This window comes from Scardinius erythrophthalmus (assembly GCF_964197995.2).
Source record: "Scardinius erythrophthalmus genome assembly, chromosome: 2".
NCBI lineage: Eukaryota > Metazoa > Chordata > Actinopteri > Cypriniformes > Leuciscidae > Scardinius > Scardinius erythrophthalmus.
Window position 1 is genome coordinate 2,878,352 of NC_138222.1, and position 16,973 is coordinate 2,895,324.

The window sequence follows — 16,973 nt, forward strand, 5'->3', positions numbered from 1 at the left end:
CATGCAGTCAAACGTAACAGTTAAACCTCACCAGTTCAGAGTTTTCATGTGTTCTAGCTCAAGCACACCTGGCACAACTAATGAAGCCCTTGATTAATTGCATCAGGTGTGTCTGAGACAATCTGATCTGTTTTGCAGATTTGTGCTGTTGTGAGGGACTTTATTCAGGGGGTTGAATAATTTTGAGACTGCAGAAGTCATTAAAAGTTGCATTTTCAGTTGAATTTGGGGAAACCACTTGAAACATGTATTGTGTTGAGCTATTTAAATTACTTTTGTTTGATTTGTTCATTGCAAACAGCTGAAAGTCTGCATTTTGCCAGTAAACCTGATTTGTAATGGGGGTTGGTTGAATAATTTTGATTACAACAGGGTGGAAATCCCTCAGTTCACTAGAAACATATTAAGGGGGAAAGTCACAAGAGTATTACCATTATACAGCTGGCTGACGGGTTTGGCTTCAGCTCCATTAGGTGCTCGGATGTAGTTAGGGAACATGTGCGGCACAAGCCTAGGAGAGAATTACAGAGATGATACAAACCAGAAACATAGATACTTGCCAAATATGAGTGACCAAAAATGGTGTAGGATTTACTTTCAAACAGTTTTCACTTAGAAACTGCTAGCACATTTCACAAACATTTAAAAGACACATTGAATTAAATGTGAAATTTTGAAGTAGAAACACTGAAATAGTATTACTTTGTTAAAAGATCGTGATCTTATTCCTTTATGACAGTCTGTTCAACCACACAGTATCATTATTTCTGTCTTACAATAATTCAAATGATCACAGAAGTACTGAGGGAATTAACTTTTGAAAGTAACTTGACACTTCAAATTAAAGGGATAGTTCACCCAAAAATGAAAATGCTGTCCTCATTTACTCACCCTCATGTTGTTCCAAACCTGTATTATTTCCTTTCTTCTGCTGAACACAAAAGAAGATATTTTAAAGAAGGTTGGTAATTAAACAGTTGCTGGTCCCCATTGACATCCATAGTATTTTTTTTCCTACTATGGAAGTCAATGGGGTCCATCAGTCGTTTGGTTACCGACTTTCTTCAAAATATCTTCTTTTGTGTTCAGCAGAAGAAAGAAAGTCATACAGGTTTTGAACAACATGAGGGAGAGTAAATGAGGACAGCATTTTCATTTTTGGGTGAACTATCCCTTTAAGATTGTATTAATTACATCGTTACACCAGTAGGTGGCGACAAGAGACTGTTAAAAAAGTGTATTTGTCATTGAATCATTAATTCAAGAGATTCGCTCAAAAGCGCTGATTCATTCACCATGAAACTAGTGATGTATTTATGAGTGAGTCATTGAATTATTCACACAACTTTTTTTTTTTGTCAAATTAATTAAATATTTATTAACATTTTGTCAGAACCTCTAGTAAATTACATGTCATGAATTGTGGGAGAGTATATTGTGATTTGTGCAATGAGAAGTGTCTCTAGGATGATCAAACTTACACCGGTTCCTTCCGGTTCCCCAGCAGAAGCGAGGCCAGGTCGGCTCTAACCGGGTTCTCCTTCGCCAAACTGATGGAGTGCCGGTCGAACGTGTGTTCCACTGTCCCGCCCTTCCCAAGGTCCCTTTCAGACACAAGACACATAATGAGCATGACGTACTGGGCTCCACCAGAAGCTGATGCTCTTCGGTCATTTTTGACCGAAAAATTTTACGTTTTGTTTTTTTTAGAATTATTCTTCATCAGAATGTTACGAAACTTGGTAAAGGTTTTGGCACTTATTATGTGAACACACAAAAAAATCATGGACATGATTCGAACAGGTTAAATGGTCCTGAAAAAAAAGTCACTTGTGCTCCTCGCGGTCAAACACGAGCGCATTGGAAATGAACGGGAGAGGAGTTTCCTCTAGTGGAAGCGTTTGGTACTGCAGCCGAACAACATCTCACTGAAAGATCATTTATTGAGACATCAACCTCAAATTTGGAAGATGACTGGTTTAGATTTATGGCTTTGATTTTCTCACAGTTTTAGAGTAAAACATGTTTTTGAAAATATATATTTCATATAAAATTTGAAAATAGTATTTTTGTGCATTTTTCATAACAATACACATGCAGTTCTGTTACTTTTTTTTTAAGTTCACTTTTTAAAACTTTTTTCACTTCAGCAATAATCTGCCAAGTGTCGTCTTTGAAAAGAGATCAAACTTAAATCTGTCGTCTCTAAAGCATTCAAGATGTACGACAGTTTAATTTAGAAATGTAATTTTCAGGTCTATGCTCAAAAAGTGAATAAATGGATTATAAATACAGTGTAAATATAATTTAGTATAAAATAAAAAAATCAACTAAAAATACAAAATATCAAAAACATGAAAAAAAAAAAAAAAAATTCTGTAATTTTTGACCGACACACGAAGAGCCCCAGAGGCTGAAGCTCTCTCTCTCCGTGACACTGACCGCTGTAAGATCCAGTCGAGCCGGAGCGTCATGTCCCCGGTGCTGTCGAGCAGCTCCTTGATGAGCTCGCCTCGGCTGGGAGGACTGATCTGCCACACCGACCCCGAGCTGCCCTCGATCTGGGCCGTCACGATGTCCTCGTAACTGTACAGGGTGATGAACTGCATGGCCACCTGTGGACGGACACATTAAACCCCATCGTTATCAAATCAAAGCTGCTTGTCTCTCAGAAATCAGAGCTTTGGAGAGAGAAATATCAAGTGGACACATTTCACTGTTAAATCTAGCGGAAACAAACAGCTATCAAGTAAAATACTGAATCATACGCATTTTCTACTATTTGATATGTCTATTTAAAGTCTCCCTGTGGTGAAAATCCAGCTTTAAAAGTTGTTTATATGTCTATGTGGTGTTTTTAATCTGCTTTAAGACAAACCATGTGTAAGTTCATAAGTCGACAGCATTGCTGAGTATTTCCTCCTTAAAACTGCAGTGAACCAAAGACAGTCTCAAAAACACGCTTTGAAATCGCTGGTGTTTCTGACGTCACAAACTACCTTGTAACCAATCAGATCAACGTGTGATCGTCAACCAGTGGATCTCTGAGCTGAGCGAGTGAGTGGAGGCGGGGCTCATTTGCATATTCATAGCACCACGCATACTAAATGAGGAAAGGGTGTCGAGTTACATTCAAGATATTTTAAGGCATAAAGAATTTTTTTTCAAGGAAAAAACACTTAAATATGTCATTTTGGTGATCAAAGATGAGTTTTAAGGGATAAAATAATTGACTACAGGAGGACTTTAAATGTTTTAAACCTAGTATATGATACACGATAGCCTATGTTTCTCTGGTCACAGAATTTATTTATCATTTGTTCAGATTGGCATTTAGTAAAAGTTGTTTTAGCAATTTTCAACCATTGAATTTTCTCTTTCAACTTCCATGCGCTCTAAATCACTTTACATAGAATCCTCTAATTTGAGGATGTGGATGATTGGGCTGCTAAAATAAAATTCGAATTTCGATTATTTGTCGAATTATAAATAAAAATCCATATTCGAATGCAATTACAATTTCAGGTGAGCGTCAAGCAACCTTATCAGTGGCACACGAGATGATGATGATGATAAAAGAGTTTTTGTTAGCCTATCCGGTTTTAGGTTACGTCAAAAGCAACAGCTGTTCTCACAGATTTTCCAGTGTTTTCTAAGCAAACATGCGCTAGACGGACGTGTTTGGCCAGTGAAAGAGAGAGACGCATGTTTAGAGAGCCATGAAAAGTTAAAAGAAGTTCAACTTTTAAAAAACACGTCTTGTGACTTTCTGTTTTTATTTATATTTTTATATATATTTTTTTTTTTCTCCATATGAGACTATATGAGCCATAAAAGCCTGATGTATCAAATATAATCCTCAACAGAAATCCATATGCAAACTTTTTTTTGTCTAAATGTTTGACTTATATAAAAAAAATGTATATAAAAAAGATTTCTCCTGACTATTATCTAATAGATAGTGACGTGCACTTACAGATTTTTTTCCCGAACTGATTGTTCAACAAACTGTTCGATTAAAGAAAAAGAAAGAAAAAAAAAGAACGATTTTTCGTGACTATAACCAGAGCCCGTCTACGGAGAGCCTGGCCACTCCCTATTAAGTCCTATTGTACCGAATTTTGGTTGTAGTTCCACTGGGGGCGATCGCCCATGAGTGCAGAATGAATGGGAGTCTATGGGGCTAGACGGCTAAATTCGTCTCTTTCACCCGATTGCCGTTGAGAAATCTCAGATTTGATTGTAGGTTTTGCAAGTTCAACATGGGTTATAGGTCGAAAGTTGAATGAACGAGTACTTGTGTCCTTTTGATTTCTTACAGGTTGAGTTGTTGTTGCCCATAACACGCTAGCATTCTGCTAATGAACGCTGATTGGTCAGTGAAGGACTGATTACGACCAGAGATACCGCTTGATGGTCTTTTAAAACAACAAAACAAAAACTCTTCTAGCACGTGGGTTTACCTCTGTGTCAGCTGTGTTGTGTGTTTACCTCTGTGTCAGCTGTGTTGTGTGTTTACCTGTGTCAGCTGTGTTGTGTGTTTACCTGTGTCAGCTGTGTTGTGTGTTTACCTGTGTCAGCTGTGTTGTGTGTTTGCCTGTGTCAGCTGTGTTGTGTGTTTGCCTGTGTCAGCTGTGTTGTGTGTTTGCCTGTGTCAGCTGTGTTGTGTGTTTACCTGTGTCAGCTGTGTTGTGTGTTTACCTCTGTGTCAGCTGTGTTGTGTGTTTACCTGTGTCAGCTGTGTTGTGTGTTTACCTGTGTCAGCTGTGTTGTGTGTTTACCTGTGTCAGCTGTGTTGTGTTTGCCTGTGTCAGCTGTGTTGTGTGTTTGCCTGTGTCAGCTGTGTTGTGTGTTTGCCTGTGTCAGCTGTGTTGTGTGTTTACCTGTGTCAGCTCTGTTGTGTGTTTGCCTGTGTCAGCTGTGTTGTGTGTTTGCCTGTGTCAGCTGTGTTGTGTGTTTGCCTGTGTCAGCTGTGTTGTGTGTTTGCCTGTGTCAGCTGTGTTGTGTGTTTACCTGTGTCAGCTCTGTTGTGTGTTTGCCTGTGTCAGCTGTGTTGTGTGTTTACCTGTGTCAGCTGTGTTGTGTGTTTGCCTGTGTCAGCTCTGTTGTGTGTTTGCCTGTGTCAGCTGTGTTGTGTGTTTGCCTGTGTCAGCTGTGTTGTGTGTTTGCCTGTGTCAGCTGTGTTGTGTGTTTGCCTGTGTCAGCTGTGTTGTGTGTTTGCCTGTGTCAGCTCTGTTGTGTGTTTGCCTGTGTCAGCTGTGTTGTGTGTTTGCCTGTGTCAGCTGTGTTGTGTGTTTGCCTGTGTCAGCTGTGTTGTGTGTTTGCCTGTGTCAGCTGTGTTGTGTGTTTGCCTGTGTCAGCTGTGTTGTGTGTTTGCCTGTGTCAGCTGTGTTGTGTGTTTGCCTGTGTCAGCTGTGTTGTGTGTTTCCCTGTGTCAGCTGTGTTGTGTGTTTCCCTGTGTCAGCTGTGTTGTGTGTTTGCCTGTGTCAGCAGTGTTGTGTGTTTGCCTGTGTCAGCTGTGTTGTGTGTTTGCCTGTGTCAGCTGTGTTGTGTGTTTGCCTGTGTCAGCTGTGTTGTGTGTTTGCCTGTGTCAGCTGTGTTGTGTGTTTGCCTGTGTCAGCTGTGTTGTGTGTTTGCCTGTGTCAGCTGTGTTGTGTGTTTGCCTGTGTCAGCTGTGTTGTGTGTTTGCCTGTGTCAGCTGTGTTGTGTGTTTGCCTGTGTCAGCTGTGTTGTGTGTTTGCCTGTGTCAGCTGTGTTGTGTGTTTGCCTGTGTCAGCTGTGTTGTGTGTTTGCCTGTGTCAGCTGTGTTGTGTGTTTGCCTGTGTCAGCTGTGTTGTGTGTTTACCTGTGTCAGCTGTGTTGTGTGTTTACCTGTGTCAGCTGTGTTGTGTGTTTGCCTGTGTCAGCTGTGTTGTGTGTTTGCCTGTGTCAGCTGTGTTGTGTGTTTGCCTGTGTCAGCTGTGTTGTGTGTTTGCCTGTGTCAGCTGTGTTGTGTGTTTGCCTGTGTCAGCTGTGTTGTGTGTTTGCCTGTGTCAGCTGTGTTGTGTGTTTGCCTGTGTCAGCTGTGTTGTGTGTTTGCCTGTGTCAGCTGTGTTGTGTGTTTGCCTGTGTCAGCTGTGTTGTGTGTTTGCCTGTGTCAGCTGTGTTGTGTGTTTGCCTGTGTCAGCTGTGTTGTGTGTTTGCCTGTGTCAGCTGTGTTGTGTGTTTGCCTGTGTCAGCTGTGTTGTGTGTTTGCCTGTGTCAGCTGTGTTGTGTGTTTGCCTGTGTCAGCTGTGTTGTGTGTTTACCTGTGTCAGCTGTGTTGTGTGTTTACCTGTGTCAGCTGTGTTGTGTGTTTGCCTGTGTCAGCTGTGTTGTGTTTGCCTGTGTCAGCTGTGTTGTGTTTGCCTGTGTCAGCTGTGTTGTGTGTTTGCCTGTGTCAGCTGTGTTGTGTGTTTGCCTGTGTCAGCTGTGTTGTGTGTTTGCCTGTGTCAGCTGTGTTGTGTGTTTGCCTGTGTCAGCTGTGTTGTGTGTTTGCCTGTGTCAGCTGTGTTGTGTGTTTGCCTGTGTCAGCTGTGTTGTGTTTACCTGTGTCAGCTGTGTTGTGTGTTTGCCTGTGTCAGCTGTGTTGTGTTTGCCTGTGTCAGCTGTGTTGTGTGTTTGCCTGTGTCAGCTGTGTTGTGTGTTTGCCTGTGTCAGCTGTGTTGTGTGTTTGCCTGTGTCAGCTGTGTTGTGTGTTTGCCTGTGTCAGCTGTGTTGTGTGTTTGCCTGTGTCAGCTGTGTTGTGTGTTTGCCTGTGTCAGCTGTGTTGTGTGTTTGCCTGTGTCAGCTGTGTTGTGTGTTTGCCTGTGTCAGCTGTGTTGTGTGTTTGCCTGTGTCAGCTGTGTTGTGTGTTTACCTGTGTCAGCTGTGTTGTCGATGCCTCGAGAGAAAAGGAAGTGCAGAGCGCGAAAGCACCAAAGTGACTGAAGGACTGCCGTAAAGCAGTATCTCTGGTCGTACGATGTGTATGACGTCATTGACATTTTAAAAGACTTTTTAAAGCAATAAGTGACTCTAAAAAACCCAGCAATGTGTAATTTATTTGCATCTCCTTTCGAATACAACATTCAAATTACTAGACAAAAAATTATATCCTGTGAAAAGTGGATTTTGAGGGGTATAGCGCCATAGACCTCCATTCATTCTGCACTCGTCCTGTGAGCGCCCTCATGTGGAGCCAGAGTGGAACTGCAGCCAGTTCAGAAGTCGTAAGTTACTGAGAGTGGAAGTTCTCCCCTTATTAGACATTCTCTGCTATAATCTAATATGCCAGTGTTACAGTGTGAATGAGAGATATAGATGAGCACTTACAGCATTTTTCCCGAACTGATCGCAGAGGCGACCGTATTCGCGCTCGGTGAACGGCTGGATGGACTGTTGCTGAACACTCATCGTGAATAAAGGCTGCGGGAGAAACAATCAGATCTCAGACCTCAGATCTCAAAGTACTAAACCATTACAGAAATATTCCAGTTGTGTTTCACCTCATAACCTCCGAGCTTGACTGTTACGGTGACATCAACGGGATGGTTGACCACGCCCACTACAGATTTAACCAATGAGATGAAGAGTAGCGGGAACCAGATGATGCAGATGAGGAAGAGGATGATGATGCCGCCCATCCCGTACTTCACGATCTTCTTCTTCTTTTGTCCTTTGGGCTGGGGATATTTCTGCAGAGAGAAGCCCAGAAATCATGAACAAATGAGATTATTATACATATTATACATTATTATTTTTACACATTAGAATCAAATGACGAAGATTCAACTCTTTAGATGAATAAGGTACAAAAGAGGGATCGGGTACTCAAAAATAAAATGTTATATAAACTGAGATTTGCCATTGTTTCCAAAATGTGAATACAGTTTAAAAGCTTTATTTGGGCAATTCTGTTTTAGATCGGCTGCATTTATTTGAATGTACAGCAAAAGCAGTAATATTATGGAATATTTAAAATAACTGTTTTCTATGTGGATATATATTAAAATGTAATTTATTCCTGTGATCAAAGCTGAATGTTCAGCATCATTACTTCAGTCTTCAGTGTCACATGATCCTTCAGAAATCACTCTAATAATATGATGATTTGATGCTCAAGAAACATTTATGATTATTATTAATGTTGAAAACAGTTCTTTGATGAATAGAAAGTTCAAAAGAACAGCATTTATCTGAAAGAGAAAGCTTTTGTAACATTATAAATGTATTTACTGTCAATTTTTCAATCCATTTAATGCATCCTTACTGAATAAAACTATTAATTTCTTTATTTATTATATCTATAATTATAATTATATAAGAAAATAATTATCTATATTTTCCACACAAAAAAATAAAAATAATAATAATCTTACCAATCTAAAACTGAAATATATATATATATATATATATATATATATATAGTAGTAACAGGGCTTTTACATTTTACATTCATGATCATTAAATATTACAAATATAATACAAAATACTGATATTTGATGCTAGGTACAATAGTTTATCAAACACATCTATATAGTCAGTAGTTATGGGACATGAATTGTCTCCTATATGTGGAAAGTGCCGCAGTTTATCTGACAGACTGACTGATCCAAAATTTGAGGTATGATAAATTATTTTTGCGCATGCTAAACAGGACCTGCTACCTTTTCGGTTTCACGGCTGCACTTGATGATGAAGATGTTAGCGTAGATGTCCTCGACACACATCCAGTTGGAGAGAGACAGTGTGGTGTCGGTCCAAACCCAGTCCATCACGGCCCGAAGCTCAACTAAAAACGGCACCAGCCGGAACCTGAGGAAACATGGGTAATTCATTTCACTCTCATCTTACCCAGACAGAAACATAGTGCATATGATTCCACACGGCCCGGATGTGGGCCGGATCTGGGCCGACACTGTGTTTCTGTCTGGGTGTCCGTTTAACCCTCAGGTGCTCTTCGCGTATCGCTCAATGAATTTAATGTACTATATTTAAGTTTGATAATGTTTTTTATTTAATATGTTGTATTTTTAGGGGATCTTATGGTACTAAATTATATTTACGCTGTATTTATAATAACTTTTTGAGCATAGACCTGAAAATTACATTTCCATCTTAAAGGTGCTGTATGTAACTTTTTTTATAAAATGAATCCTTTTTTTATTGCCCGTCTGTGAAGGGGTTGTAATCACACATTACATTGATCCACTTTTCGTGTTTTGCTATTACCTCTGAAGGCCAGTATTCCTATTTTTATGTGTAGTCTCCGGGTCGGATTTTCTGCGAAATCCACCGGATGTGATGTGCATGCGCGCTCCCGAGCCTACAGTCTATTGCAACTGCACTGCAGCTAACGACATGGAGTCTGATAACACCAAAAAACGACCTGCCTCCAGCACAACACAGACTCCAACACAAACTCCAAAAAAAAAAAATATATATATATATATATATATATATATATATATCTGCTGAAGCTCGTCAGGCCAAACGTCAATCGGATCGACTCAGGACGAAAACACGGATCAACATCGGCAGAGCGTTTGAATTATGGAGAGACCTCCGTTTTGAAATAGCAAGGTAAAATATAACATACATAAGACATGAAATGAATACAAAAGACTGTTCCATGATAACAAAAAGCAGGTGCTTTAGGATGTAACTTTTATTTTATGTACTAGATCTACTGTCTAACGTCACTCATCCCACTACTATCATATTGTTTATAATACACATTTCCAGACATGTTCAGTACAGTAATATTACTTCCTACTGTCTTATTGTTACACTGAAATTGTCCAGTCTAGTTGACTAACCGTTTTCGTTTTCACTCATTGACCTATGTTGACATTGCTGATTGTGAAAGATACACAAATAGTTAGTAAAATAATGCTAGATAACACCACATGTCGGCAAAATACAGTCGATGTAACGTTATCATGGTACGAGCATGGAGCATTAGTTCTATGTCAAGCTGATAAAAGTAGCCTATTATGGTAATGTTGCAGTGGGAGTTTACATGAGTTTCCAGCATGTTGTGTGATGCTTTCTCCGTTGTGTTGAAAGTCTCAGTGTGGCCGCCGGTGAGTTCGCGCTCTTGAGTTTGAGCACGCGCACGAGAACTGTTGTTGCAATCTGAAACATCACCGCTAGAGGCCGCTGGATCCTACATACAACACCTTTAAACTGTTGTAAATCTTGAATGCTTCAGAGCGACAGACTGAAGTTTGATCTCTTTTCAATGACGACACTTGGCAGATTATTGCTGAAGTGAAAAAAAGTTTTAAAAAGTGAACTTTAAAAAAAGTTGCATAATCTTACATTTATTGTTATGAAAAATGTGCAAAAAAACATTTTCAATTTTTATATGAAATATATATTTTCAAAAGCATGTTTTACTCTAAAACTGTGAGAAAACCAAAGCCATCAATTTAAACAGGTTGTGTTCCAAAGTTGAGGTTGATATCTCAGTAAATGAGCTTTCAGTGAGATGTAGTTCGGCTGCAGTACCAAACGCTTCCACTAGAGGAAACTCGTCTCTCGTTCATTTACAATGCGCTCGTGTTTGACCGAGAGGAGCACAAGTGACTATTTTTACAGGACCATTAAACCTGTTCGAATCATGTCCATGATTTTTTTTGGTTTCTTCACACAGCAAGTGCCAAAACCTTTACCAAGTTTCGTACCATTCCAAAATATTCCAACAAGAAAAACACAAATGTAACATTTTAGGACCGAAGAGCACCAGAGGACTAAGAAATTAGGATATTGGAAAAATGAAGATTATTAAATGCCTACCCTTGGAAGAGGAAGAGGTTGAGATGATTGAACTTCTTGGTGAGGAAGTTTCCAAGGATTCGTGACGGATATCCACAGCGGATCTGATACGCCGACAGCGTGAAGTAGATGCACTTGAAGAAATACCAGAGCTGGGCCACTGAGTTATGATTGAACATCCTGTGAAGATAATACAGTCAAACCAATAATTATTCAGACACCAGATGCCATTTTGTATATTTTTCACTAGTGTGTGCAGGACACTATAGTTCAAGTGAGGAGAGCAAAGTAAAGTAAACTGTGACATATTATACCCAAACACTCTTCATACAGTGACTACCAGTGACATTTATACACATTTGGGAGCAAATATTATTCAGACACTTTGAGCTGATCATGTTTTGCTGAAGTGTGTTTTCTTTAATTGCTAATGCTCTTTTTACACACAGACTGAACAGAATGAAGCATTGCATGGTGTGAGACAGTCTAACAGAAGGACGGACAAAACCAGTCAAATATCAACTGATTCTTGTCATATTTTATTACCATTTTCTAAACTAGAGCGAATAAACTGTGATAATGTGAGAAATGTTGAAGGTGTCTGAATAAATTCACTGTATGAATTAAATATATCCTGATTCTTATTAAAGCTACAAAAGTGATTCAGCCGAGAGCAGCGAGTGATTTTCTCTTCGTCTTATGTTTATGACTCCAGTTATTAAGAGCCGTTGCGATACGCATATCACGATATATACATCTACGATATTTCGGTTATTATATTGTGCAGGCCTCATGCTGTCTGTGGGATGATACACTCGAACACAAGCCTGGCTTACCTCTCGGTGACAGCGGGGAGGATGAAGAACATCCACAGGTGGATCCCGAAAACCAGGATCACCTGGAAGATGAGCTTTCCCAGGATGCTCTTCCGCAGGTAAATGGCCCGATCGATGATCATGGTGCTGAACTGGATGAGGAGCATGACGAGGAACGCCTCGGGGACCTGATCCTCGGACAGAGACGAGGCGATGTCTGCAGCCGCCGAGTGTTTCTGCGACAGAGCAAACATTCATATTCACACTGCAGGAAACGCTTTCCTACTCAGTATTTTAGACTTGTTTCCAGTCCATATATCAAACATTTCTTAAATCAAGATGCATTTACTAAAGTAGTAAAAAGTCTTGTTTTCTGAGGAAATAAATACAAATTAAGTGAGTTTCTGCGCAAGACACAAATAATGATCTGCCAATGGGGTCAGAAAAATAATCTTGTTCTTGTTTGAATTAATATTATTTTTCTTACTGCATTAGCAGATAATTTAGCTTTTTTTAAGCATCAACTCACTTAATTTTGATTAATTCAGAAAACAGGACATACGATCTTGTGCCATTTTACTCATCTAGTAAATGCATCTTGATTTAAGAATTTTTAGATATTTGGACTGGAAACAAAACTAAAATACTGAGTAAGAAAAGCATTTTTTGCAGTGCACACTTTATACAGTCAATGTCATACAGTATTTGCACTTGTCAAATCATCACTAGTCAGTCACTACACGTGCTCTCATGCGATCCAGATGTGCACCCTTGATTATATTATTTGCATTTAGCATTTTTGTTGTCTTAACTCATATGTGACCCTGGCCCACAACACCAGTCTCGAGTCGCACGGGTATATTTGTGGCAATAGCCAACAATACAGTGTATGGGTCAACATTATTGATTTTTCTTTTATGCCAAAAATCATTAGGATATTAAGTACAGATCATGTTCCATGAAGATATTTTGTAAATTTCCTACCGTAAATATATAAAACATGTATTTGTGTGAGTGAATGCTGCACAGTCGCCAACAGAAATGAACAACTTTAAAGGAGATTTTCTCAATGTTTCGATTTTTTTACACCCTCAGATTCCAGATTTTCAAATAGTCATATCTCGACCAAATATTGTCCTATCCCAACAAACCATACATCAATGGAAAACTTATTTATTCAGCTTTTTTTAATTTATTATTAAAAAAATGTACTCTTTTGACTGGTTTTGTGGTCCAGGGTCACATATTGAGAATACTAAACTATGCCATTCCAAAATGCAAATCCTGTAGGCATTCCTTTAGGATTATTTGACTAGGGATATCGTACTCACTCCGAAAGCCCAGAAACCGAAGATGACGATGATGAAGTCCACCACATCCGTGAGGAACATGAGCGCGTACACATCGGCGGCCGTCTGATACTCCGCGTGCAAGATGTTCTGGAAGAATCTACAGCTCGGCTTGTACACGTTCTTCACTCTGCGTGACACATGAATGACGGTCACAGCGTAAATATGACATTTCACAACGAGATAAGACCCGAGAATCAGCAGAGACATTATATTCAACTGTATCATGACTCTGCATGTTATATATCAACTACGATCATCAGTTTATCAGTATTCAGAATATATATTGTTTTTAAACAGTGGGGGAAAAAAACAATTGCAAATATTTAATTAAGGGTTTAATCTTTTAAATGCAATTAAATCATACAAATCAATCAGAATCACTGGTTCGAAACATGAATCGCAAAGGTTTCGAAGCTTCACGAAGAGTTTCAAAATCTCCCATCACTAGTAATTGAAAGTAATTCCTTTAGAAAAGAAAAGAATTTGCCAATTCAATGCCTAAAAGAAAAATTTAAGGAGGAAAATATTTCCCATTAATGGAAATGTTAATTTCTGACTCTAGCTGGCCAACAACAAAGCGCCTCTACTGTGATCGGCTCTTTCCTGACGGGTTGAGAGAAAAGCAACAGGATTCTTACATGGATAAGAAAAGGCCTTTGAGTTTTCCTTCAACGGCACTCAGGAGTTTTTTACTGGTGTCCTCGCCGTGCTTCGTCTTCGACTTCTTCTTCTTCTTTGGTTCTTTCTGTTTAGTGTCTGTGACAGGATTGTTCAAAGAAACACACAGATCAGGCTCAGTACAATATTATAGACATCATTAAGGTATTAATCATATATAAATAGGGTTGATTTGAGCGATTCCGATTCTGCTTATCGATACCCAGTTTCCATTACAGTAAAAAAAAAAAAATATTGAATCAAACATATTAATTTTTTAGTCTTTTTGCAAACATTTTGTTGTAGCTGGATACAATGATATGGAAGCTTGTTTCCGCCACTGAATAATAAATAATAATAATTGCGACTTTTTATCTCACAATTCTGACTTTTTTTCTCACAATTGCGATATATCAAGTCAGAATTGTGACTTTTTTTCTCAGAATTGCGAGATATGAAGTCAGAATTGTGAGAAATAAAGTCGCAATTCTGAGAAAAAAAGTCGCAATTGCGTGTTATAAAGTCAGAATTGCGTGAAATAAAGTCGCAATTGCGTGATATAAAGTCAGAATTGCGTGATATAAAGTCAGAATTGCGTGAAATAAAGTCGCAATTGCGTGATATAAAGTCAGAATTGCGTGTTATAAAGTCAGAATTGCGTGAAATAAAGTCGCAATTGCGTGATATAAAGTCAGAATTGCGTGTTATAAAGTCAGAATTGCGTGAAATAAAGTCGCAATTGCGTGATATAAAGTCAGAATTGCGTGATATAAAGTCAGAATTGCATGAAATAAAGTTGCAATTGCGTGATATAAAGTCAGAATTGCGTGAAATAAAGTCGCAATTGCGTGATATAAAGTCAGAATTGCGTGAAATAAAGTCGCAATTGCGTGATATAGTCAGGATTGCGAGATATAAAGTCAGAATTGTGTGAAATAAAGTCGCAATTGCGTGATATAAAGTCAGAATTGCGTGATATAAAGTCGCAATTGCGTGATATAAAGTCAGAATAGCGAGATATAAAGTCAGAATTGCGTGAAATAAAGTAGCAATTGCGTGATATAAAGTCAGAATTGCGTGAAATAAAGTCGCAATTGCGTGATATAAAGTCAGAATTGCGTGAAATAAAGTCGCAATTGCGTGATATAAAGCCAGAATTGCGAGATATAAAGTCAGAATTGCGTGAAATAAAGTCGCAATTGCGTGATATAAAGTCAGAATTGCACGATATAAAGTCAGAATTGCGTGAAATAAAGTCGCAATTGCATGTTATAAAGTTACAAAGAATTGTGAGATATAAACTATTCTGAGGTAAAAAAAAAAAAGTCTGTCTTTTTTTCCTTAGAATTGGACTTTAAATCTCACAATTAAGAGAAATAAAGTCAGAATTGCGAGATGTAAACTCGCAATTGTGAGCTAAAAAGTCGCAATTATCTTTTAAAATGTTTTATTTTGTGGCGGAAACAAGCTTCCAAACAATGAACAAAAATACCACAGCAAAAAATACTAGCCTAACTAATGCAAATTTAAAACATTATTAAAGCACAGTGTTGCCAATAGTGACTGTCGTTATGTTAACGACTTGTTTAGACCCATTTAGCAAAAAAAAAAAAAAAAAAAATCTTTCAAAAAGTGATTGCAACAAATCTAGTGACTGCTGGTTAACATGTAGTCCATCACTATATCACACTCGTTCCATTATCTGACAGAAAGTATGCAAATGAGAACAGCTTTATTGGACATTCAGCTATATATTATATTGTATATTGCATTACATCATCTAGCGACATTAAGCTAGTTTTTGAGCAGGCTTTAGCTACTTTCACAATAGTTGGCAACACTGTTAAAGACAAGTAAACAGTCACTAATAAAATAAGAACAAATAAACAAATTAGCAATAGCGCATAAATACAACTAAAGAAAGTTCAGATACCGAAATTGAAATCGGCTGTAAAATAACACTACATAGTATTCTTTTTATAAATAAAACAGATTTTGTAAAAAAAAAATAAAGTTACTAAAGTTATTCAGTGAAGAGCAGAGAGTGATTTTCTCTTCATCTTTTGCGGTTTGATCAACATTAACGGGTTTATTAGGCTGCTGTCACTTTAAGACTGAATGCACGGATCTAATATACTGACACACATCTGATTGGTTTCCCAACTTTTTATGTTCACTTGCGAGGATATTTTGACAATTTTGAGTGTATTTGATCCTTCAAGGGCAAAAAAAGAGCTCAATTCAGTATTCACACACTATATGAGAAAAAATGTGATTGAATTGCTTAGAAATCGCAGGAATCGATAAGCGGAATCGAGATTAATGACTTAATTATTAATTATATAATTTTATAATAAGTGTCTGATGTCAATGGAAGCTTGTTTCCGCCACAAAATAAAAAATTAAAAAAGGTAATTGCGACTTTTTATTTCACAATTCAGACTTTTTTTCTTACAACTGCGAGTTTACGTCTCGCAATTTTAACTTTTTATTTCAGAATTGCGATATAAAGTAAAAATAAAGATATTAACTTGCAATTCTGAGGAAAAAAGTCAGAATTGTGAGTTTATATCTCGTAATTCTGAGATTGAGAGATAAAAAATGTCGCAATTATCTTTTAAAATGTTTAATTCTGTGCCGGAAACAAGCTTCCGTATCCGATTCCAGAGTAAAGCATCGACTTTCGATTCCCAACACCAAATATAAACCAGTTTTTCAACACACCTATTTCTGAGGATTTTTTCTTTCGGAAGCGAAGGAAGCGACTCTTCTTCTTTCCCTCCTCCTTCGCGGTCTCGAGTGTTTCAATGTGTGTGTCGGGGTCTGGGTCGAGTGTTTCTGTGGTGTGTGTGTGTGTGTCGGGGTCCGGGTCGAGTGTTTCTGTGGTGTGTGTGTGTGTGTCGGGGTCCGGGGCGGTGTGTATCTCAGCATCGGCCGGTGATTCTGCGGACGGTGTCGTTGACATAACCTCCGTGTCGGGCTCTTCTTCATCCGAGAGTTGAAAGACTTTCTCATCTCGTTCATTCTTGCTCTTGCTCTTATCTTCCAGAGAGCCCTCTTGGTCCCAGAGACCATAACGCTGAGAGACGCAAAGACAAAAAAGGAAAACTTTACAATAAGGTTCATTAGTTAACTACCTAAAGCCCCGTTCACACCGCCAGCGACACGCAGTGACACGATCCCATTCGTTTCACTGGAGCACTGGCGACTTCTGGCGACATGAGCGACGGTGGCCGTTGGCGACAGAATGTGAAGCGACGCGAGACGCGACAAAAGTTACGTAAAGCTGCGTTCACACTACAAGCAACTTTGTCGCTGCATGTCGCCAGTGGCTTGCGATGAGGTCGCTAGTAGGCGTTCCCACTACTGG

The 16,973-nt window shown here is 38.8% G+C and overlaps 1 protein-coding gene across 1 annotated transcript in view; it reads right to left on the reverse strand.

Annotated features, from left to right (window-relative positions):
• The window catches only part of piezo1 (piezo type mechanosensitive ion channel component 1 (Er blood group)), a 158,170-nt gene that overhangs the window by 5,876 nt on the left and 135,321 nt on the right, over window positions 1-16,973 (reverse strand). The window contains exons 39-49 of the mRNA XM_081358792.1: window positions 16,328-16,682; window positions 13,585-13,702; window positions 12,926-13,073; window positions 11,616-11,830; window positions 10,801-10,959; window positions 8,667-8,814; window positions 7,506-7,694; window positions 7,333-7,425; window positions 2,443-2,615; window positions 1,482-1,604; window positions 432-511 (exon numbers count right to left, since the gene is read on the reverse strand). Of these exons, the coding sequence (XP_081214918.1) occupies window positions 432-511; window positions 1,482-1,604; window positions 2,443-2,615; window positions 7,333-7,425; window positions 7,506-7,694; window positions 8,667-8,814; window positions 10,801-10,959; window positions 11,616-11,830; window positions 12,926-13,073; window positions 13,585-13,702; window positions 16,328-16,682 (1,801 nt within the window). The remainder of the gene's footprint in view (window positions 1-431; window positions 512-1,481; window positions 1,605-2,442; window positions 2,616-7,332; window positions 7,426-7,505; window positions 7,695-8,666; window positions 8,815-10,800; window positions 10,960-11,615; window positions 11,831-12,925; window positions 13,074-13,584; window positions 13,703-16,327; window positions 16,683-16,973) is intronic.